The sequence below is a fragment of the Hyla sarda genome, chromosome 1 (assembly GCF_029499605.1).
Source record: "Hyla sarda isolate aHylSar1 chromosome 1, aHylSar1.hap1, whole genome shotgun sequence".
NCBI lineage: Eukaryota > Metazoa > Chordata > Amphibia > Anura > Hylidae > Hyla > Hyla sarda.
Genome location: NC_079189.1, coordinates 15400833 through 15423788, shown reverse-complemented (window position 1 = coordinate 15423788; position 22956 = coordinate 15400833). Strand labels below are relative to the sequence as shown.

General features: G+C 51.5%; 1 protein-coding gene across 1 annotated transcript in view; it reads right to left on the bottom strand.

Moving 5' to 3' along the window:
* Positions 1-22956, bottom strand: part of SFXN5 (sideroflexin 5) — a 296507-nt gene that overhangs the window by 255835 nt on the left and 17716 nt on the right. Inside the window, exon 3 of the mRNA XM_056552672.1 lies at positions 380-457. Coding sequence (XP_056408647.1) covers positions 380-457 — 78 coding nt within the window. The remainder of the gene's footprint in view (positions 1-379; positions 458-22956) is intronic.

Sequence of the window (22956 nt, the reverse complement as noted above, 5' to 3'; positions counted from 1 at the left end):
CCCCCCACACACACACACATACATGCAATAATATTCACAAGTATCAGTAGGTTTTACAATGCAGTTTTCCAAGCACCAAAAGCAAAAAAAAGCACAATATCAACAAAAGGACCATGCATAAACTCACACTTCGATCTAAAAGAAAACTCTTGTTATCACCCTGCACAGAATATGTGACCCTCTCATAGAGAGCCGGCTGTAAATTGCGCACGGTACAAGGAGGCGATTCTGGTGCATTTACAGGCAATTCCCACATTCTCCAGGGGATCCCACTACAGAGAGCTCTGCTCCGCAGTTCATCCAATTTCCCATTTGTGACACCTCTTATACAGTGATTATGGCTCTAAGTGTATAAAATAAGTGTAGAAGAGACCCTTACATCCGCATTCGAAACTCCAGGGGGCAGCGTTCCATGTTTGTAATCTTCCAGCAGCTGCACGGCCTCCTTAAGGCGACTCTGCAAAGCAAAATGGAACATTTGGTGAGAGTATTTAATGGTGACCAGCAGAGGAAGGGTGTGAGTAAAGAAACAAAGAGAAGTAGTGAAAATGTTACATGCAGTATGTGTTGTATTTTTATTTGTGACATTATATGTCTTCTCATCCCTGTGCCCTTATAACTTTGTGAGGCAGTACAATGGCCCCCACAGTTATGGTTGGGCAATATGGCAATCACCGCTGTGAAGAGGCACTATGGATGTCATCGGTTTGGGAAGGCACTGCAGATGTGGCCGGCGTAGGGAGGCACTGCTGACTATGATGGTGTGGGAAGGAATGGCAGATAGAAGCCAATGTGGACGATGCCGGTATGGGTAGGCACTGCAGATGATGCTAGTGTGGGGAGGTACTGCAGACGTTACCAGTGTGGGGAGGCACTGCAGATGGTGTCACTATGGGGAGGTACTGCAGACGATGCCGGTATGGGTAGGCACTGCAGATGGTGCTAGTGTGGGGAGGTACTGCAGACGATGCCGGTATGGGTAGACATTGCAAATGGTGCTAGTGTGGGGAGGTACTAAAGACGTTATCAGTGTGGGTAGGCACTGCAGATGGTGCTAGTGTGGGGAGGTACTGCAGACGTTACCAGTGTGGGTAGGCATTGCAGATGGTGCTAGTGTGGGGAGGTACTGCAGACGTTACCAGTCTGGAGAAGGCACTGCAGATGGTGTCACTGTGGGGAGGTACTGCAGACGATGCCGGTATGGGTAGGCATTGCAGATGGTGCCAGTGTGGGGAGGAAATTCAGAAGGTGTCACTGTGGGGAGGAACTGCAGAGGTCAACAGTTAGAGGAGGCACTGCAGATGGTGTCACTGTGGGGAGGTACTGCAGACGATGCCGGTTTGGGTAGGAACTGCAGATGGTGCCAGTGTGGGAAGGGACTGCAGACATTACCAGTGTGGGGAGGCAATTCAGAAGGTGTCACTGTGGGGAGGCACTGAAGATGGTGTCACTGTGGGGAGGTACTGCAGAGGATGCCAGTATGGGTAGGCACTGCAGATGGTGCCAGTGTGGGAGGGGACTGCAGAGGTTACTGGTGTGGGGAGGTAATTTAGAAGGTGTCACTGTGGGGAATCACTGCAGATATCACTAGTTTGGAGAGGCACTTGCAGATGGTCTCACTGTGGGGAGGCACTGCAGATGTCACCGGTTTAAGAGACACTGCAGATGGTGTCACCGTTAGGAGGCATTGTGAACGGCACTGGAGTGGGGAGGCACTGCAGTGTCTGAAAGAGTGGAAGCTATGGCTGCCTTAGGGTAGGTGGGGGTAGAAACAAATGCTGCCTTTAATTCTGTGGAGGAAGACAACCCAGTAGTTGCCTCATGTTCTGTGGGGAGAAGAACACAGGGGCTGCCTCAACTATAGTGGTAGGAGAGGACACAGTGGCAGATTCAGGTTCTTGTTGGTAAAGGCACCTTGGCTGCCTTGCATTCTGTGGGGGTAGAAACACTGGTTGTCTAAGGTTCTGTGAGGGTGAAAACAGTGGTTGTGTCAGGTTCTGTGGGGGTAAAAACAGTGGTTGTGTCATGTTCTGTGAGGGTGAAAACAGTGGTTGTCTAAGGTTCTGTGAGGGTGGAAACAGTGGTTGTGTCAGGTTCTGTGGGGGTAGAAACAGTGGTTGTCTAAGGTTTTGTGAGGGCGAAAACAGTGGTTGTGTCAGGTTCTGTGAGGGTGGAAACAGTGGTTGTGTCAGGTTCTGTGAGGGTAAAAACAGTGGTTGTGTCAGGTTCTGTGGGGGTGAAAACAGTGGTTGTGTCAGGTTCTGTGGGGGTAGAAACAGTGGTTGTCTAAGGTTTTGTGAGGGTGAAAACAGTGGTTGTCTCGGGTTCTGTGAGGGTGAAAACAGTGGTTGTGTCATGTTCTGTGAGGGTGAAAACAGTGGTTGTCTCGGGTTCTGTGAGGGTGAAAACAGTGGTTGTGTCATGTTCTGTGAGGGTGGAAACAGTGGTTGTGTCAGGTCCTGTGAGGGTGAAAACAGTGGTTGTGTCAGGTCCTGTGAGGGTGGAAACAGTGGTTGTGTCAGGTCCTGTGAGGGTGGAAACAGTGGTTGTGTCAGGTCCTGTGAGGGTGGAAACAGTGGTTGTGTCAGGTCCTGTGAGGGTGGAAACAGTGGTTGTGTCAGGTCCTGTGAGGGTGGAAACAGTGGTTGTGTCAGGTTCTGTGAGGGTGAAAACAGTGGTTGTGTCAGGTCCTGTGAGGGTGGAAACAGTGGTTGTGTCAGGTTCTGTGAGGGTGAAAACAGTGGTTGTGTCAGGTTCTGTGAGGGTGGAAACAGTGGTTGTGTCAGGTCCTGTGAGGGTGAAAACAGTGATTGTGTCAGGTTCTGTGAGAGTGGAAACAGTGGTTGTGTCAGGTCCTGTGAGGGTGAAAACAGTGGTTGTGTCAGGTCCTGTGAGGGTGGAAACAGTGGTTGTGTCATGTTCTGTTAGGGTGGAAACAGTGGTTGTGTCAGGTTCTGTGAGGGTGGAAACAGTGGTTGTGTCAGGTCCTGTGAGGGTGGAAGCAGTGGTTGTGTCAGGTTCTGTGAGGGTGGAAGCAGTGGTTGTGTCAGGTCCTGTGAGGGTGGAAGCAGTGGTTGTGTCAGGTCCTGTGAGGGTGAAAACAGTGGTTGTGTCAGGTTCTGTGAGGGTGAAAACAGTGGTTGTGTCAGGTCCTGTGAGGGTGGAAGCAGTGGTTGTGTCAGGTCCTGTGAGGGTGGAAGCAGTGGTTGTGTCAGGTTCTGTGAGGGTGGAAGCAGTGGTTGTGTCAGGTTCTGTGAGGGTGGAAACAGTGGTTGTGTCAGGTTCTGTGAGGGTGGAAACAGTGGTTGTGTCAGGTTCTGTGAGGGTGGAAACAGTGGTTGTGTCAGGTTCTGTGAGGGTGGAAACAGTGGTTGTGTCAGGTCCTGTGAGGGTGGAAACAGTGGTTGTGTCAGGTCCTGTGAGGGTGGAAGCAGTGGTTGTGTCAGGTCCTGTGAGGGTGGAAGCAGTGGTTGTGTCAGGTCCTGTGAGGGTGGAAGCAGTGGTTGTGTCAGGTCCTGTGAGGGTGGAAACAGTGGTTGTGTCAGGTCCTGTGAGGGTGGAAACAGTGGTTGTGTCAGGTCCTGTGAGGGTGGAAGCAGTGGTTGTGTCAGGTCATGTGAGGGTGGAAGCAGTGGTTGTGTCAGGTCCTGTGAGGGTGGAAGCAGTGGTTGTGTCAGGTCCTGTGAGGGTGGAAACAGTGGTTATGTCAGGTCCTGTGAGGGTGAAAACAGTGGTTGTGTAAGGTCCTGTGAGGGTGAAAACAGTGGTTGTGTCAGGTCCTGTGAGGGTGAAAACAGTGGTTGTGTCAGGTCCTGTGAGGGTGAAAACAGTGGTTGTGTCAGGTCCTGTGAGGGTGGAAGCAGTGGTTGTGTCAGGTCCTGTGAGGGTGGAAACAGTGGTTGTGTCAGGTTCTGTGTGGGTGGAAACAGTGGTTGTGTCAGGTCCTGTGAGGGTGGAAGCAGTGGTTGTGTCAGGTCCTGTGTGGGTGGAAGCAGTGGTTGTGTCAGGTCCTGTGAGGGTGGAAACAGTGGTTGTGTCAGGTCCTGTGAGGGTGAAAACAGTGGTTGTGTCAGGTCCTGTGAGGGTGGAAACAGTGGTTGTGTCAGGTTCTGTGAGGGTGGAAGCAGTGGTTGTGTCAGGTCCTGTGAGGGTGGAAGCAGTGGTTGTGTCAGGTCCTGTGAGGGTGGAAGCAGTGGTTGTGTCAGGTCCTGTGAGGGTGGAAGCAGTGGTTGTGTCAGGTCCTGTGAGGGTGGAAGCAGTGGTTGTGTCAGGTCCTGTGAGGGTAGAAGCAGTGGTTGTGTCAGGTCCTGTGAGGGTGGAAACAGTGGTTGTGTCAGGTCCTGTGAGGGTGGAAACAGTGGTTGTGTCAGGTCCTGTGAGGGTGGAAACAGTGGTTGTGTCAGGTCCTGTGAGGGTGGAAACAGTGGTTGTGTCAGGTCCTGTGAGGGTGGAAACAGTGGTTGTGTCAGGTCCTGTGAGGGTGGAAACAGTGGTTGTGTCAGGTCCTGTGAGGGTGAAAACAGTGGTTGTGTCAGGTCCTGTGAGGGTGAAAACAGTGGTTGTGTCAGGTTCTGTGAGGGTGGAAACAGTGGTTGTGTCAGGTCCTGTGAGGGTGGAAACAGTGGTTGTGTCAGGTTCTGTGAGGGTGAAAACAGTGGTTGTGTCAGGTCCTGTGAGGGTGAAAACAGTGGTTGTGTCAGGTTCTGTGAGGGTGAAAACAGTGGTTGTGTCAGGTCCTGTGAGGGTGAAAACAGTGGTTGTGTCAGGTCCTGTGAGGGTGAAAACAGTGGTTGTGTCAGGTCCTGTGAGGGTGGAAACAGTGGTTGTGTCATGTTCTGTGAGGGTGGAAACAGTGGTTGTGTCAGGTCCTGTGAGGGTGGAAACAGTGGTTGTGTCAGGTCCTGTGAGGGTGGAAACAGTGGTTGTGTCAGGTTCTGTGAGGGTGGAAACAGTGGTTGTGTCAGGTCCTGTGAGGGTGGAAACAGTGGTTGTGTCAGGTTCTGTGAGGGTGAAAACAGTGGTTGTGTCAGGTCCTGTGAGGGTGAAAACAGTGGTTGTGTCAGGTTCTGTGAGGGTGAAAACAGTGGTTGTGTCAGGTCCTGTGAGGGTGAAAACAGTGGTTGTGTCAGGTCCTGTGAGGGTGAAAACAGTGGTTGTGTCAGGTCCTGTGAGGGTGAAAACAGTGGTTGTGTCAGGTCCTGTGAGGGTGGAAACAGTGGTTGTGTCATGTTCTGTGAGGGTGGAAACAGTGGTTGTGTCAGGTCCTGTGAGGGTGAAAACAGTGGTTGTGTCAGGTTCTGTGAGGGTGAAAACAGTGGTTGTGTCAGGTCCTGTGAGGGTGGAAACAGTGGTTGTGTCAGGTCCTGTGAGGGTGAAAACAGTGGTTGTGTCAGGTCCTGTGAGGGTGGAAACAGTGGTTGTGTCAGGTTCTGTGAGGGTGAAAACAGTGGTTGTGTCAGGTCCTGTGAGGGTGGAAACAGTGGTTGTGTCAGGTCCTGTGAGGGTGGAAACAGTGGTTGTGTCAGGTTCTGTGAGGGTGAAAACAGTGGTTGTGTCAGGTCCTGTGAGGGTGGAAGCAGTGGTTGTGTCAGGTCCTGTGAGGGTGGAAGCAGTGGTTGTGTCAGGTCCTGTGAGGGTGAAAACAGTGGTTGTGTCAGGTCCTGTGAGGGTGGAAACAGTGGTTGTGTCAGGTTCTGTGAGGGTGAAAACAGTGGTTGTGTCAGGTTCTGTGAGGGTGGAAACAGTGGTTGTGTCAGGTTCTGTGAGGGTGGAAGCAGTGGTTGTGTCAGGTCCTGTGAGGGTGGAAACAGTGGTTGTGTCAGGTCCTGTGAGGGTGGAAACAGTGGTTGTGTCAGGTCCTGTGAGGGTGGAAGCAGTGGTTGTGTCAGGTCCTGTGAGGGTGGAAACAGTGGTTGTGTCAGGTCCTGTGAGGGTGGAAACAGTGGTTGTGTCAGGTCCTGTGAGGGTGGAAACAGTGGTTGTGTCAGGTTCTGTGAGGGTGAAAACAGTGGTTGTGTCAGGTCCTGTGAGGGTGGAAGCAGTGGTTGTGTCAGGTCCTGTGAGGGTGGAAGCAGTGGTTGTGTCAGGTCCTGTGAGGGTGAAAACAGTGGTTGTGTCAGGTCCTGTGAGGGTGGAAACAGTGGTTGTGTCAGGTTCTGTGAGGGTGAAAACAGTGGTTGTGTCAGGTTCTGTGAGGGTGGAAACAGTGGTTGTGTCAGGTTCTGTGAGGGTGGAAGCAGTGGTTGTGTCAGGTCCTGTGAGGGTGGAAACAGAGGTTGTGTCAGGTCCTGTGAGGGTGGAAACAGTGGTTGTGTCAGGTCCTGTGAGGGTGGAAGCAGTGGTTGTGTCAGGTCCTGTGAGGGTGGAAACAGTGGTTGTGTCAGGTCCTGTGAGGGTGGAAACAGTGGTTGTGTCAGGTCCTGTGAGGGTGGAAACAGTGGTTGTGTCAGGTTCTGTGAGGGTGAAAACAGTGGTTGTGTCAGGTCCTGTGAGGGTGGAAGCAGTGGTTGTGTCAGGTCCTGTGAGGGTGGAAGCAGTGGTTGTGTCAGGTCCTGTGAGGGTGAAAACAGTGGTTGTGTCAGGTCCTGTGAGGGTGGAAACAGTGGTTGTGTCAGGTTCTGTGAGGGTGAAAACAGTGGTTGTGTCAGGTTCTGTGAGGGTGGAAACAGTGGTTGTGTCAGGTTCTGTGAGGGTGGAAGCAGTGGTTGTGTCAGGTCCTGTGAGGGTGGAAACAGTGGTTGTGTCAGGTCCTGTGAGGGTGGAAACAGTGGTTGTGTCAGGTCCTGTGAGGGTGGAAGCAGTGGTTGTGTCAGGTTCTGTGAGGGTGGAAACAGTGGTTGTGTCAGGTCCTGTGAGGGTGGAAACAGTGGTTGTGTCAGGTCCTGTGAGGGTGGAAACAGTGGCTGTGTCAGGTTCTGTGAGGGTGAAAACAGTGGTTGTGTCAGGTCCTGTGAGGGTGGAAGCAGTGGTTGTGTCAGGTCCTGTGAGGGTGGAAGCAGTGGTTGTGTCAGGTCCTGTGAGGGTGAAAACAGTGGTTGTGTCAGGTCCTGTGAGGGTGGAAACAGTGGTTGTGTCAGGTTCTGTGAGGGTGAAAACAGTGGTTGTGTCAGGTTCTGTGAGGGTGGAAACAGTGGTTGTGTCAGGTTCTGTGAGGGTGGAAGCAGTGGTTGTGTCAGGTCCTGTGAGGGTGGAAACAGTGGTTGTGTCAGGTCCTGTGAGGGTGGAAGCAGTGGTTGTGTCAGGTCCTGTGAGGGTGGAAACAGTGGTTGTGTCAGGTCCTGTGAGGGTGGAAACAGTGGTTGTGTCAGGTCCTGTGAGGGTGGAAGCAGTGGTTGTGTCAGGTCCTGTGAGGGTGAAAACAGTGGTTGTGTCAGGTTCTGTGAGGGTGGAAACAGTGGTTGTGTCAGGTCCTGTGAGGGTGAAAACAGTGGTTGTGTCAGGTCCTGTGAGGGTGAAAACAGTGGTTGTGTCAGGTCCTGTGAGGGTGGAAACAGTGGTTGTGTCAGGTCCTGTGAGGGTGGAAACAGTGGTTGTGTCAGGTCCTGTGAGGGTGGAAACAGTGGTTGTGTCAGGTCCTGTGAGGGTGGAAACAGTGGTTGTGTCAGGTCCTGTGAGGGTGGAAACAGTGGTTATGTCAGGTCCTGTGAGGGTGGAAGCAGTGGTTGTGTCAGGTCCTGTGAGGGTGGAAACAGTGGTTGTGTCAGGTCCTGTGAGGGTGGAAACAGTGGTTGTGTCAGGTCCTGTGAGGGTGGAAGCAGTGGTTGTGTCAGGTCCTGTGAGGGTGGAAACAGTGGTTATGTCAGGTCCTGTGAGGGTGGAAGCAGTGGTTGTGTCAGGTCCTGTGAGGGTGGAAACAGTGGTTGTGTCAGGTCCTGTGAGGGTGGAAACAGTGGTTGTGTCAGGTCCTGTGAGGGTGGAAGCAGTGGTTGTGTCAGGTCCTGTGAGGGTGGAAACAGTGGTTGTGTCAGGTTCTGTGAGGGTGGAAACAGTGGTTGTGTCAGGTCCTGTGAGGGTGGAAACAGTGGTTGTGTCAGGTCCTGTGAGGGTGGAAACAGTGGTTGTGTCAGGTCCTGTGAGGGTGGAAACAGTGGTTGTGTCAGGTCCTGTGAGGGTGGAAGCAGTGGTTGTGTCAGGTCCTGTGAGGGTGGAAGCAGTGGTTGTGTCAGGTCCTGTGAGGGTGGAAGCAGTGGTTGTGTCAGGTTCTGTGAGGGTGGAAGCAGTGGTTGTGTCAGGTCCTGTGAGGGTGGAAGCAGTGGTTGTGTCAGGTCCTGTGAGGGTGGAAGCAGTGGTTGTGTCAGGTCCTGTGAGGGTGGAAGCAGTGGTTGTGTCAGGTCCTGTATTGTTGCTTCATACATATTAGATGATTAGAATACAATCAAGATGGTTTCATCTTAATGTTTTCCAACAGCAAACGAGAATGTGTAGACGATGTTGTTCCTCCGGTCGTATCACTATAAGAACTCCTAATGATATTTTGATGAAATATTTCCTATTCCCCCCCCCAGTAACAATCCCATCCACTGCAGATGAGTTGTGGGAGCGCTCCGGAGACTATAGGATCTGACAAGGACATCATGGCTTCCTCTCTGATCTCAGTGAACACGAGAGGTGATCCCGGTGAGGAGCTCCGTACGATCATCCGCACTGACACATCCAGGTCAAGGAGATGAGCAGCGGCTGTGCGCACCACAGACTCCTCATCCTCCACGTATGGTACCAATTACAGATATGTAATGGCATCTAAATAGGCACCCGAAAATCGGAACATATTTATCCCGCCAACATTAAAATTGTGACGTCTCCGGCCACGATGTTTGGTAAAGATTCCTCTCAAAATAGAAATGTTGCCCTTTTTCATGTTGGCATAATAACCTGCGGACAGATGTGACCGTATATATCAGAGGAACCCTAAATATCTGAAGTGAGAAGAAAACGCCCTACTGCGAAAAGAGGGAGGATCCTAAAATCTGATGATAAGGGAGGGGAACACCATAACATCTGCTGGAGGAGGAGCGCCCTAAAATCTGATGATAAGGGAGGGGGACACCATAACATCTGCTGGAGGAGGAGCGCCCTAAAATCTGATGATAAGGGAGGGGGACACCATAACATCTGCTGGAGGAGGAGCGCCCTAAAATCTGATGATAAGGGAGGGGGACACCATAACATCTGCTGGAGGAGGAGCGCCCTAAAATCTGATGATAAGGGAGGGGAACACCATAACATCTGAGGAGGAGGAGCGCCCTAAAATCTGATGATAAGGGAGGGGGAACACCATAACATCTGCTGGAGGAGGAGCGCCCTAAAATCTGATGATAAGGGAGGGGAACACCATAACATCTGCTGGAGGAGGAGCGCCCTAAAATCTGATGATAAGGGAGGGGGAACACCATAACATCTGCTGGAGGAGCGCCCTAAAATCTGATGATAAGGGAGGAGGAACACCATAACATCTGCTGGAGGAGGAGCGCCCTAAAATCTGATGATAAGGGAGGGGAACACCATAACATCTGCTGGAGGAGGAGCACCCTAAAATCTGATGATAAGGGAGGGGGAACACCATAACATCTGCTGGAGGAGGAGCGCCCTAAAATCTGATGATAAGGGAGGGGGACACCATAACATCTGCTGGAGGAGGAGCGCCCTAAAATCTGATGATAAGGGAGGGGGAACACCATAACATCTGCTGGAGGAGCACCCTAAAATCTGATGATAAGGGAGGGGGACACCATAACATCTGCTGGAGGAGGAGCACCCTAAAATCTGATGATAAGGGAGGGGGACACCATAACATCTGCTGGAGGAGGAGCACCCTAAAATCTGATGATAAGGGAGGGGGAACACCATAACATCTGCTGGAGGAGGAGCGCCCTAAAATCTGATGATAAGGGAGGGGGACACCATAACATCTGCTGGAGGAGCACCCTAAAATCTGATGATAAGGGAGGGGGACACCATAACATCTGCTGGAGGAGGAGCACCCTAAAATCTGATGATAAGGGAGGGGGACACCATAACATCTGCTGGAGGAGAGCCCTAAAATCTGATGATAAGGGAGGGGGACACCATAACATCTGCTGGAGGAGCTCCCTAAAATCTGATGATAAGGGAGGGGGACACCATAACATCTGCTGGAGGAGGAGCGCCCTAAAATCTGATGATAAGGGAGGGGGACACCATAACATCTGCTGGAGGAGCACCCTAAAATCTGATAAGGGAGGGGGACACCATAACATCTGCTGGAGGAGGAGCGCCCTAAAATCTGATGATAAGGGAGGGGGAACACAATAACAACTGCTGGAGGAGCGCCCTAAAATCTGATAAGGGAGGGGGAACACCATAACATCTGCTGGAGGAGGAGCGCCCTAAAATCTGATGATAAGGGAGGGGAACACCGTAACATCTGCTGGAGGAGGAGCGCCCTAAAATCTGATGATAAGGGAGGGGAACACCATAACATCTGCTGGAGGAGGAGCGCCCTAAAATCTGATAAGGGAGGGGGAACACCATAACATCTGCTGGAGGAGGAACGCCCTAAAATCTGATGATAAGGGAGGGGGAACACCATAACATCTTCTGGAGGAGCGCCCTAAAATCTGATGATAAGGGAGGGGGACACCATAACATCTGCTGGAGGAGCACCCTAAAATCTGATGATAAGGGAGGGGGACACCATAACATCTGCTGGAGGAGCACCCTAAAATCTGATAAGGGAGGGGGACACCATAACATCTGCTGGAGGAGGAGCACCCTAAAGTCTGATGATAAGGGAGGGGGAACACCATAACCTCTGCTGGAGGAGGAGCGCCCTAAAATCTGATGATAAGGGAGGGGAACACCATAACCTCTGCTGGAGGAGGAGCGCCCTAAAATCTGATGATAAGGGAGGGGAACACCATAACATCTGCTGGAGGAGGAGCGCCCTAAAATCTGATGATAAGGGAGGGGAACACAATAACAACTGCTGGAGGAGCGCCCTAAAATCTGATGATAAGGGAGGGGGACACCATAACATCTGCTGGAGGAGGAGCACCCTAAAATCTGATGATAAGGGAGGAGGAACACCATAACATCTGCTGGAGGAGGAACGCCCTAAAATCTGATGATAAGGGAGGGGGAACACCATAACATCTTCTGGAGGAGCGCCCTAAAATCTGATGATAAGGGAGGGGGACACCATAACATCTGCTGGAGGAGCACCCTAAAATCTGATGATAAGGGAGGGGGACACCATAACATCTGCTGGAGGAGCACCCTAAAATCTGATAAGGGAGGGGGACACCATAACATCTGCTGGAGGAGGAGCACCCTAAAATCTGATGATAAGGGAGGGGGAACACCATAACATCTGCTGGAGGAGGAGCACCCTAAAATCTGATGATAAGGGAGGGGGACACCATAACATCTGCTGGAGGAGGAGCACCCTAAAATCTGATGATAAGGGAGGAGGAACACCATAACATCTGCTGGAGGAGGAACGCCCTAAAATCTGATGATAAGGGAGGGGGAACACCATAACATCTTCTGGAGGAGCGCCCTAAAATCTGATGATAAGGGAGGGGGACACCATAACATCTGCTGGAGGAGCACCCTAAAATCTGATAAGGGAGGGGGACACCATAACATCTGCTGGAGGAGGAGCACCCTAAAATCTGATGATAAGGGAGGGGGAACACCATAACATCTGCTGGAGGAGGAGCACCCTAAAATCTGATGATAAGGGAGGGGGAACACCACAACATCTGCCGCTGGCGTGAGGAACCCTAAAACCTAATGCTCAGAGGGGGCACGGTTGGGTAAGCTTCCTAGCAGCTTGGCTGGGCACTGCCTTTGGTTTCCAGGCCACAACAAGTGAGGTGTGTGGACCAACATCTCAGTGCATTCTTGCAGGTAAGACCTTGCATCTTGTGAATCCCCATCATCATGTGCCCCAACCTCAAATCTCCCAAACCCCCCATCATCCTGCAGCCTTTCATTGCATCTTCTAACTCCCCATCATCCCTCGCCCCAACCTCACAGCTCCTGGACCCTATTATCTGTCACCCCAACCTCACATTTCCTGAACCCCCATTATTCTGCACCTTCATTCTAGGTCCTGAAGCCTCATCATCCTGCTCCCCAACCTCACATGCCTTGGACTCCCATAATCCTTAGCCCAATCTAATGTCACCTGGACCCGTATCATCCTTCGTCTTGACCTTTCATCACCTGAACTCCCAACATACTTAAGTCTAACCTCACGTCTCCTGATTCCCATCATCCTGCTCCCCGACCTCATGTAATCTGAATCCCCATTAATCTGCTTCTCCGCTTCATATCTCCTGAGCCCATTCTCCTGCTCTCCGACCTCTTGGCTCCCAAACCCCTATTATCCTGTTCCATGATCTCATGTCTACTGGACCTCCATCATCCTGCTCCCGACACCACATCTTCTGAATTCCCATAAACCTGTTCCCCGAACTCCCATTTCCTGAATACCCATCATCCTGCTCCCCAACCTAACATCTACTGAACTCCCATCATCTTGCTCCCTGACCTCACCTCTCCTGAACCTCCGTATCCTGCACCCCGACCTCACGGCATCTGAATCTCCATTAACCTGCTCCCCAGATTCACATGTCCTGGCACCATCATCCTGCTCCCTGACCTCACATCTCCTGAACCCCCCATCATCCTGCTCCCTGACCTCACATCTCCTGAACCCCCATCATCCTGCTCCCTGACCTCACATCTCCTGAACCCCCATCATCCTGCTACTGACCTCACATCTCCTGAACCCCCATCATCCTGCTCCCTGACCTCACATCTCCTGAACCCCCATCATCCTGCTCCCTGACCTCACATCTCCTGAACCCCCATCATCCTGCTCCCTGACCTCACATCTCCTGAATCCGTATCATCCTGCTCCCTGACCTCACATCTCCTGAACCCCCATCATCCTGCTCCCTGACCTCACATCTCCTGAACCCCCATCATCCTGCTCCCTGACCTCACATCTCCTGAACCCCTATCATCCTGCTCCTGACCTCACATCTCCTGAACCCCCATCTTCCTGCTCCCTGACCTCACATCTCCTGAACCCCCATCATCCTGCTCCCTGACCTCACATCTCCTGAACCCGTATCATCCTGCTCCCTGACCTCACATCTCCTGAACCCCTATCATCCTGCTCCTGACCTCACATCTCCTGAACCCCCATCATCCTGCTCCCTGACCTCACATCTCCTGAACCCCCATCATCCTGTTCCCTGACCTCACATCTCCTGAACCCCCATCATCCTGCTCCCTGACCTCACATCTCCTGAACCCGTATCATCCTGCTCCCTGACCTCACATCTCCTGAACCCCCATCATCCTGCTCCCTGACCTCACATCTCCTGAACCCCCATCTTCCTGCTCCCTGACCTCACATCTCCTGAACCCCCATCTTCCTGCTCCCTGACCTCACATCTCCTGAACCTCCATCATCCTGCCCCCTGACCTCACATCTCCTGAACCCGTATCATCCTGCTCCCTGACCTCACATCTCCTGAACCTCTATCATCCTGCTCCCTGACCTCACATCTCCTAAACCCCTATCATCCTGCTACCTGACCTCACATCTCCTGAACCCCTATCATCCTGCTACCTGACCTCACATCTCTTGAACCCCCATCATCCTGCTCCCTGACCTCACATCTCCTGAACCTCCATCATCCTGCTCCCTGACCTCACATCTCCTGAACCCCTATCATCCTGCTACCTGACCTCACATCTCCTGAACCTCCATCATCCTGCTCCCTGACCTCACATCTCCTGAACCCGTATCATCCTGCTCCCTGACCTCACATCTCCTGAACCCCTATCATCCTGCTCCCTGACCTCACATCTCCTGAACCCGCACCATCCTGCTCCCTGACCTTATGTGTCCTGAACCACATCATACTGCTCTCCAACCTCACAGTTCCTGAACCCCCAATCATCATGCTCCCCAACCTAACATCTACTGAACTCCAATCACCTTGCTCCCGAACCTCACCTCTCCTGAACCTCTGTATCCTGCTCCCCGACCTCACGACATCTGAATCTCCATTAACCTGCTCCCCAGCTTCACATGCACCCTCACCTCACATGTCCTGAACCACATCATACTGCTCTCCAACCTCACATCTACTGAAAACCCATCATCCTGCTCGCCGACCTCCCGTCTTTTGAACCACCATCATCATGCTCCCCGACCTCATGTCTCCCGAACCTCCATCATCCAGCTCTACGAACTAACGTCTCCTGAAAACCACATGATCCTGCTCTTCAACCTATTGGCCCCCGAATCCCTATGATCCTGCTACCCAACCTCACATCTCCTGTACCTCCATGATTCTCCTCCTCAATTTCACGTCTCCTGGACCTCTATCATCCTGCTCCCCAACCTAACGTCTCCTGAATTCCCATCATCCTGTTCCCTGACCACGTCTTCCAAGCTACCATCATCCTGCTCCCCGACCTAACGCTTCTTGAACCCCCGCCTCTTGATCCCCCTGCCCCCCGACCACGCGTCCCCTAAGCTCCCATCACTCTGCCCCATTACCTCACATCACCTAAGCTCATCCTTTTCCCTGACCACACGTCTTCCAAGCTCCCATCATCCTGATCCCCGACCTAACGCCTCCTGATCCCCCATCATCCTGCTCCACGACCTCATGTCTCCCGAGCTTCCATCATCCTGCTCTCCCACCACACATCTCCTGAGCTCCCATCATCCCGCTTCCTGACCTTAACCATCCTGAACCCCCATCCTCTTGCTCCCCGACCACACGTCTCCTGAGCTCCCATCATCCTGCTCCATGACCTCAGGTCTCCTGAACCCCCATCCTCTTGCTCCCCAACCACACGTCTCCTGAGCTCCCATCATCCTGCTCCATGACCTCAGGTCTCCTGAACCCCATCATCTTGCTCCCCGACCACACGTCTCCTAAGCTCCCATCATCCTGCTCCATGACCTCAGGTCTCCTGAACCCCCATCCTCTTGCTCCCCGACCACACGTCTCCTAAGCTCCCATCATCCTGCTCCATGACCTCAGGTCTCCTGAACCCCCATCCTCTTGCTCCCCGACCACACATCTCCTGAGCTCCCATCATCCTGCTCCATGACCTCAGGTCTCCTGAACCCCATCATCCTTCTCCCCGACCACACGTCTCCTGAGCTCCCATCATCCTGCTCCATGACCTCCGGTCTCCTGAACCCCATCATCTTGCTCCCCGACCACACGTCTCCTGAGCTCCCATCATCCTGCTCCATGACCTCAGGTCTCCTGAACCCCATCCTCTTACTCCTCGGCCTCCCGTCTTCGGCTGCTCACACTGTAATCTGTTCACACGTCTATTTGCAGCCTCTCGCAGGACGTGTTCTTCACTGAGAATCTTTTCTCCCTTCGTCTCAGAAACACCATCTGTCTTATGTTCATCCTCGTTCCTTCCTTCTCCATCCTTCCTGCATCTTTACAGATATATCTCCTTACCGACGGCCTTCATGAAACCAGGACCCCTCAATGTCCACAAGTCCTACTGACCCGGAGATGTCGGGCCTTCCGACCACCCACAGACTAAGCCACAACATTCAAACACGATAACTTTAGATTTTGTCTATATTGTAAAGATCTTCTATGTTTAGACATTTATCATGACATCAGTCCAGGCTGTAGTCCCCTCTAGAGCTGCAGTCCTAAATCCTTCCCTACCAGCCGCCCCTATGAGGGTAATAGTGGATACAATGGGGATAGGATCCATGGAGAGAACATAATGTGCCATCGGTCTGTGTGAGGAAACAGCAGCCGCTAGAAGGAAAAACAAACTTCTCGAAGAAGAAACAGGAGGTGCAGAACTTTCTACAGTCAGATAAAGGATCTTATGTTTATGTGCTGACCCCCGTACGATGGATGAAGCCTCAAATCTACAGAACGAAGGGAGAAGGCAGCGCTAAGGAGTATCACAGGGGGAGGCCGGCAAGGACAGGAGGGCCATCCAACTACAGGCCCAAGGTCACATGACACCACCCTATAACATTTACATTCTTCAATATAATGCAGGTCACTCCCCAGCTGCTGCAGATCCCCATCCTACATACCTCAGCTGCTGCAGAACATCATACACACCCCTGCTGCAGAACATCATACACCCCCCCAGCTGCTGCAGAACAGGGTAATGCACATCTATACTGCTGCAGAATTTCCCCAAACACACCTCAGCTGCTGCAGAACATCATCATATACAGCAGCTGCTGCAGAACATCATACACCCCCCCCCCAGCTGCTGCAGATCCCCATCCTACATACCTCAGCTGCTGCAGAACATCATCATATACAGCAGCTGCTGCAGAACATCATACACACAACCCCAGCTGCTGCAGAACAGGGCAATGCACATCTATACTGCTGCAGAATTTCCCCAAACACACATCAGCTGCTGCAGAACATCACTTCCATACATACCCCCAGCTGCTGCAGATCATCATCATACACACCTTGGCTGCTGCACAACCTCACCATACACACCTCAGTTGCTGCAGAACCTCATCATGCATACATCAGTCGCTGCTGAAGCACATCTAAAACACCTCAGCTGTTGCAGAACTTCTATATACACACACCCACATAGGGTGCACACCTTCTCATATGCATCCCAGCTGATGCAGAACCCCATATTGTGGTTTCCAGCTGCTACAGAACTTCATCATATACACCACAACTGCTGCAGAACCTCATCATACACACTCTAACTCAGGGGTTCCCAAACTGTGGCCCTCCAGATGTTGCAAAACTACAATTCCCAGCATGCCTGGACAGCCGTTGGCTGTCCAGGCATGCTGGGAGTTGTAGTTTTGCAACATCTGGAGGGCCACAGTTTGGGGACCACTGCTCTAACTGCTGCAAAACCTCATCATATGAACCCCCCTGATGCAAAACCTCATCATACACACCCCAGCTTCTGTAAAACCTCATCATTTCCAACTCTAGCTGCTGCAGATCCTCATCATTCACACCTCAGCTGCTGCAGAACATCATCCTACACACCTCAGCTGCTGCAGAACTCCATTCTATGTATATCAGTAGCTGCAGAGCCTCATCTTGTGCCTCCCAGCTGCTGCAGAACCACATCATGCACAACCCTGCCGCTCCACAACCTCCTCATGCACGTCTCAGCTACTGCAAATCTTCATCATACGAACCTCAGCTTCTGCAGAACCTCATTGTATGTATGTCAGATGTTGCAGGACCTTATCATACACACCTGAGATATTGCAGAAAACCGTCAAGCACATCTCAACTGCTGCATAACCTCTTCAGCATCTGGGATGCAAATGATGATGTTCTGCAGCAGCTGAGGTGTATACCTGAAGGGCACATATGTAATAGAATAGTGTCATGTGACCCTGGGTCCACAATTGGTGGGCTCCCCTGTCCTTGCCGGTCTGGGCCCCTGTGAGACTCCTTAGCGCTGTCTCCTCCCTGCATTCTGTGGATTGTTGTCGCTGCTTCTTCCACCTTGTATGCACCTCAGCTGCTGCAGAACCTCATTGTATGCACCTTATGTCACATTCAGAGCTGCACCCATAATTCTGCCGGCTCCTACCCACAAGCTGGTCAGTGCTGCAAACACCAGGTAAATACCACACAAAGCAATCTGGGAAATGTACTTGTAGATGTCTCGTCACATTCACTACATCTCCCAGAATGCATTGCAGAGAAGCAGACGCTGCATTACACCTTCCATGCTGATACATATCACCTGCGCTGATACACTGTAACAAACAGGGCAGGAGAAAGAGAAGAGACAACTGTGAATGGTTCTGGAATGTGAACAAGAATAGGCCCATTCACTGACAGCAAGCAGAGATCTTCAAGATACAGAAAAACTGAAACCTAAAGTGTATAAGAAAGTTGCGGAATAGGAAGGGGCCCTTTAAATATCTGCTTACTCTGAGCTGCATGTGGCCACTTACAATACAGGACCCTCCATTCAGCCCTCTGTCCGTGCTCTTACCGATTGTCAACAGTTACTATGACAACGGTGAGAAGCGGGGCCGGCCGTGCATGCCAAACAGGCAGCGGAGGGGGATTCAAGAGGAGCGTGTTACCGAGGGCCCCCACAATGCTGCGGGGTCTGGGGAAGACTTTATGTGATACCTACTGAAGACCAGTGTTTCCTAACCAGGGTGCCCCCAGCTGTGGCAAAACTATAACTCTCAGCATGCACAGACCGCCTACAGAACTGTCTGTATAAGATATCACAGCTGACAATGTATATCCGAGCAAACACCACACCATGAGGTGGGAAAAAGTGTCTGTAGAGCTCAGAGACAGGATTGTGTGGAGGCTAAGATCTGGAGAAGGGGACAAATCATTTCTGCTGCAGTGAAAGTTCCCAAGAGCTCAGTAGCCTCCATAATTCTTACATGGAAGAGGGTTGGAACCACTTTGGAAATTTCTAGCCTCAATGTGAAGCGTCATGTCTGGAGGAAACCCGGCACTGCCCATCACCTGCCCAATACCATCCCTACAGTGATCATGGTGGGGGCAGCACCATGTCTGGGGGAAACCAGGCACTGCCCATCACCTGCCCAATACCACCCCTACAGTGATCATGGTGGGGGCAGCACCATGTCTGGGGGAAACCAGGCACTACCCATCACCTGCCCAATACCATCTCTACAGTGATCATGGTGGGGGCAGCATCATGTCTGGGGGAAACCAGGTACTGCTCATCACCTGCCCAATACCATCCCTACAGTGATCATGGTGGGGGCAGCATCATGTCTGGAGGAAACCAGGCACTGCCCATCACCTGCCCAATACCATCCCTACAGTGATCATGGTGGGGGCAGCATTATGTCTGGAGGAAACCAGGTACTGCCCATCACCTGCCCAATACTATCCCTACAGTGATCATGGTGGGGGCAGCATCATGTCTGGGGGAAACCAGGCACTGCCCATTACCTGCCCAATACCATCTCTACAGTGATCATGGTGGGGGCAGCATCATGTCTGGGGGAAACCAGGTACTGCCCATCACCTGCCCAATACCATCCCTAAAGTGATCATGGTGGGGGCAGCATCATGTCTGAGGGAAACCAGGCACTGCCCATCACCTGCCCAATACCATCCCTACAGTGATCATGGTGGGGGCAGCATTATGTCTGGAGGAAACCAGGTACTGCCCATCACCTGCCCAATACTATCCCTACAGTGATCATGGTGGGGGCAGCATCATGTCTGGGGGAAACCAGGCACTGCCCATTACCTGCCCAATACCATCTCTACAGTGATCATGGTGGGGGCAGCATCATGTCTGGAGGAAACCAGGCACTGCCCATCACCTGCCCAATACCATCCCTACAGTGATCATGGTGGGGGCAGCATCATGTCTGGAGGAAACTAGGCACTGCTCATCACCTGCCCAATACCATCCCTACAGTGATCATGGTGGGGACAGCATCATGTCTGGAGGAAACCAGGCACTACCCATCACCTGCCTAATACCATCCCTACAGTGATCATGGTGGGGGCAGCATTGTGTCTGGAGGAAACCAGGCACTTCCCATCACCTGCCCAATACCATCCCTACAGTGATCATGGTGGGGGCAGCATCATGTCTGGAGGAAACCAGGCACTGCCCATCACCTGCCCAATACCATCTCTACAGTGATCATGGTGGGGGCAGCATCATGTCTGGAGGAAACCAGGCACTGCCCATCACCTGCCCAATACCATCTCTACAGTGATCATGGTGGGGGCAGCATCATGTCTGGAGAAAACCAGACACTGCCCATCACCTGCCCAATACCATCTCTACAGTGATCATGGTGGGGGCAGCATCATGTCTGGAGGAAACCAGGCACTGCCCATCACCTGCCCAATACCATCTCTACAGTGATCATGGTGGGGGCAGCATCATGTCTGGAGGAAACCAGGCACTGCCCATCACCTGCCCAATACCATCTCTACAGTGATCATGGTGGGGGCAGCATCATGTCTGGAGGAAACCAGGCACTGCCCATCACCTGCCCAATACCATCCCTACAGTGATCATGGTGGGGGCAGCATCATGTCTGGAGGAAACCAGGCACTGCCCATTACCTGCCCAATACCATCCCTACAGTGATCATGGTGGGGGCAGCATCATGTCTGGAGGAAACCAGGCACTGCCCATCACCTGCCCAATACCATCCCTACAGTGATCATGGTGGAGGCAGCATCATGTCTGGGGGAAACCAGGTACTGCCCATCACCTGCCCAATACCATCCCTATAGTGATCATGGTGGGGGCAGCATCATGTCTGGGGGAAACCAGGTACTGCCCATCACCTGCCCAATAGCATCCCTACAGTGATCATGGTGGGGGCAGCATCATGTCTGGAGGAAACCAGGCACTACCCATCACCTGCCTAATACCATCCCTACAGTGATCATGGTGGGGGCAGCATCATGTCTGGAGGAAACCAGGCACTGCCCATCACCTGCCCAATACCATCCCTACAGTGATCATGGTGGGGGCAGCATCATGTCTGGAGGAAACCAGGTACTGCCCATCACCTGACCAATACCATCCCTACAGTGAAGTATGGTGGGGGAATCATCATGTCTGGGGGAAACCAGGCACCACCCAATACCATCCCTACAGTGATCATGGTGGGGGCAGCATCATGTCTGGAGGAAACCAGGCACTGCCCATCACCTGCCCGATACCATCTCTACAGTGATCATGGTGGGGGCAGCATCATGTCTGGGGGAAACCAGGCACCACCCAATACCATCCGCACCCAGGGTTCGGAAAAAACACTGAGGCAGTGGAGTACCCCTTTAGGTGCTGCTTTAGACATTTCCCTCATATTTTACACCATGATACGTTAACTGAATTTACACCATTAGTTTGCCTAAAATTTTGGTGCAATTTCACTCTGTTGCATATCAATCTCCTTCCCCATGCACTACACTAGTCTAATAAGATGCAAAAAAAAGTGTCTAAAACACATAATAATTGGTGGAAACCAGGTATACCAGTTTATGGCACAAACTGAGACAGATATCTGGTGGATTTAGACATCGCAGTAGTTTCGGGGTTCATGAACCAGGAAGAACAGGATGACTTTGCCCAGATCAGTAACAAAAAATAAGCTTCTCCGATTATACAGATCTTTGTGTAAATCAGCGAAGACAAGAAAAATTGTAACATATCTTAGAAGAGAAAAGAGCGTCTTTGTTTCCTTATCAGGTTCTTCTCCTCCTCCTTTCCCGCCTCCTGCACCAATCACTCCCTATTAAATCCCTGAAATAATCAGCAGGGTAGAGAGAAAATTAATTTTGAACTTCACTGAGAGATCAGATTACAGCTGCTGTCCATATAAGTTAAAGGTGTACTCTGCTGGAAAACATTTTTTTTTTGTTATCAACTTGTAAATTACTTCTATTTAAAAATCTTAATCCTTCCAGTACTTATCAGCTACTGTATGCTCCACAGGAAGTTCTGACCACAGTGCTCTCTGCTGACACCTCTGTCCATGTCAGGAACTGTCCAGAGCAGGAGAGGTTTTCTATGGGGATTTGCTCCTGCTCTGGACATTTCCTGACATGGACAGAGGTGTCAGCAGAGAGCACTGTGGTCAGACAGAAAAGAAATTCAAAAAGAAAAGAACTTCCTCTGGAGCATACAGCAGCTGATAAGTACTGGAAGGGTTAAGATTTTAAAATAGAAGTAATTTACAAATCTGTTTAACTTTCTGCCACCAGTTGATAAAGAGAAAAAAAAAATGTTTTCTAGCGGAGTACCCCTTTAAGAAAGATGGAAGGAGGAGAGGCAGCTGCAGAGAGAGTCAAAGGGACAGGGCCGCAGCTTCAAGCAAAGGTCCTCCATTCACTTAGAACATTCCAGCTTTGGCAGCACCGACCATCTAAAGTGTATGGGGGTCCCCCGACTCTATGGCCTTTATTCAATTCTCCAAACGATTTGTTCTCGGAGAGATAAGCAGCGGTCGGCTCTAATAGCAGTTCACTTTTGACCTTACCAATCCTTTATGTGTATGGATAGTTCGGGAGAGATAACCGTTTGCCGAATAAACATGGCGGATATTAAAAGTTAGACTAGGTTCACATTGACATTTGCATCAGATCCATACAGGGTCTGTTCAGCTTTTATTTTTTTCTTCAGCTGAATGGACCCTGAAAGGGATCGGATGCCAATGACTACTGCCGGTGTAGTGCCGTAGAATGTGTTTTCTTGTACTGTAAGCCGTGGGTGCAGGCCTGAAACGCGAAGGGAGCGCGAGCCCCCCATGAAGCTTCGGCTATCACAGCAGGAGACATCCTCTTGCTGTGGTAGCCGAAGTCGAACTGCAATGAACAGTGTTTGGGGATAAATATATATGTCACGTGACACTCGCACCCCCCCCCCCCCCCCAAGCCCCCGCAGTGACCAATGTTAGGGGGCGGGTGTGTGAGTGTCAGCCAATAGAGTGTGATGGGGCTGTGATGCTCAAGCACTGAAAAGGGCTGAGTCACCCAATCACATTCTACAGCACTACACCAGGTCCCAACGGACCCCATTCACTTGCATGGGGTTCGTCGGTGATCCGGCTCGGTTTTATCCTAATCTTACTTTGTACTTTTAATCTAAATATATAAAACTATGACACAATATGATGTTGGAGGTTAAGGACGCTATATGATGACTGGATATGAGAACGAGATACGAGAATGGGATATGAGGATGGGACATGAGGTATGGAGGTGAGGCGGCATATAAGGACAGGATATGAGCACGAGATACGAGGACGGGATATGACGATGGGATATGAGTACGAGATACGAGGACGGGATATGACGATGGGATATGAGTACGAGATACGAGGACGGGATATGACGATGGGATATGAGTACGAGATACGAGGACGGGATATGACGATGGGATATGAGTACGAGATACGAG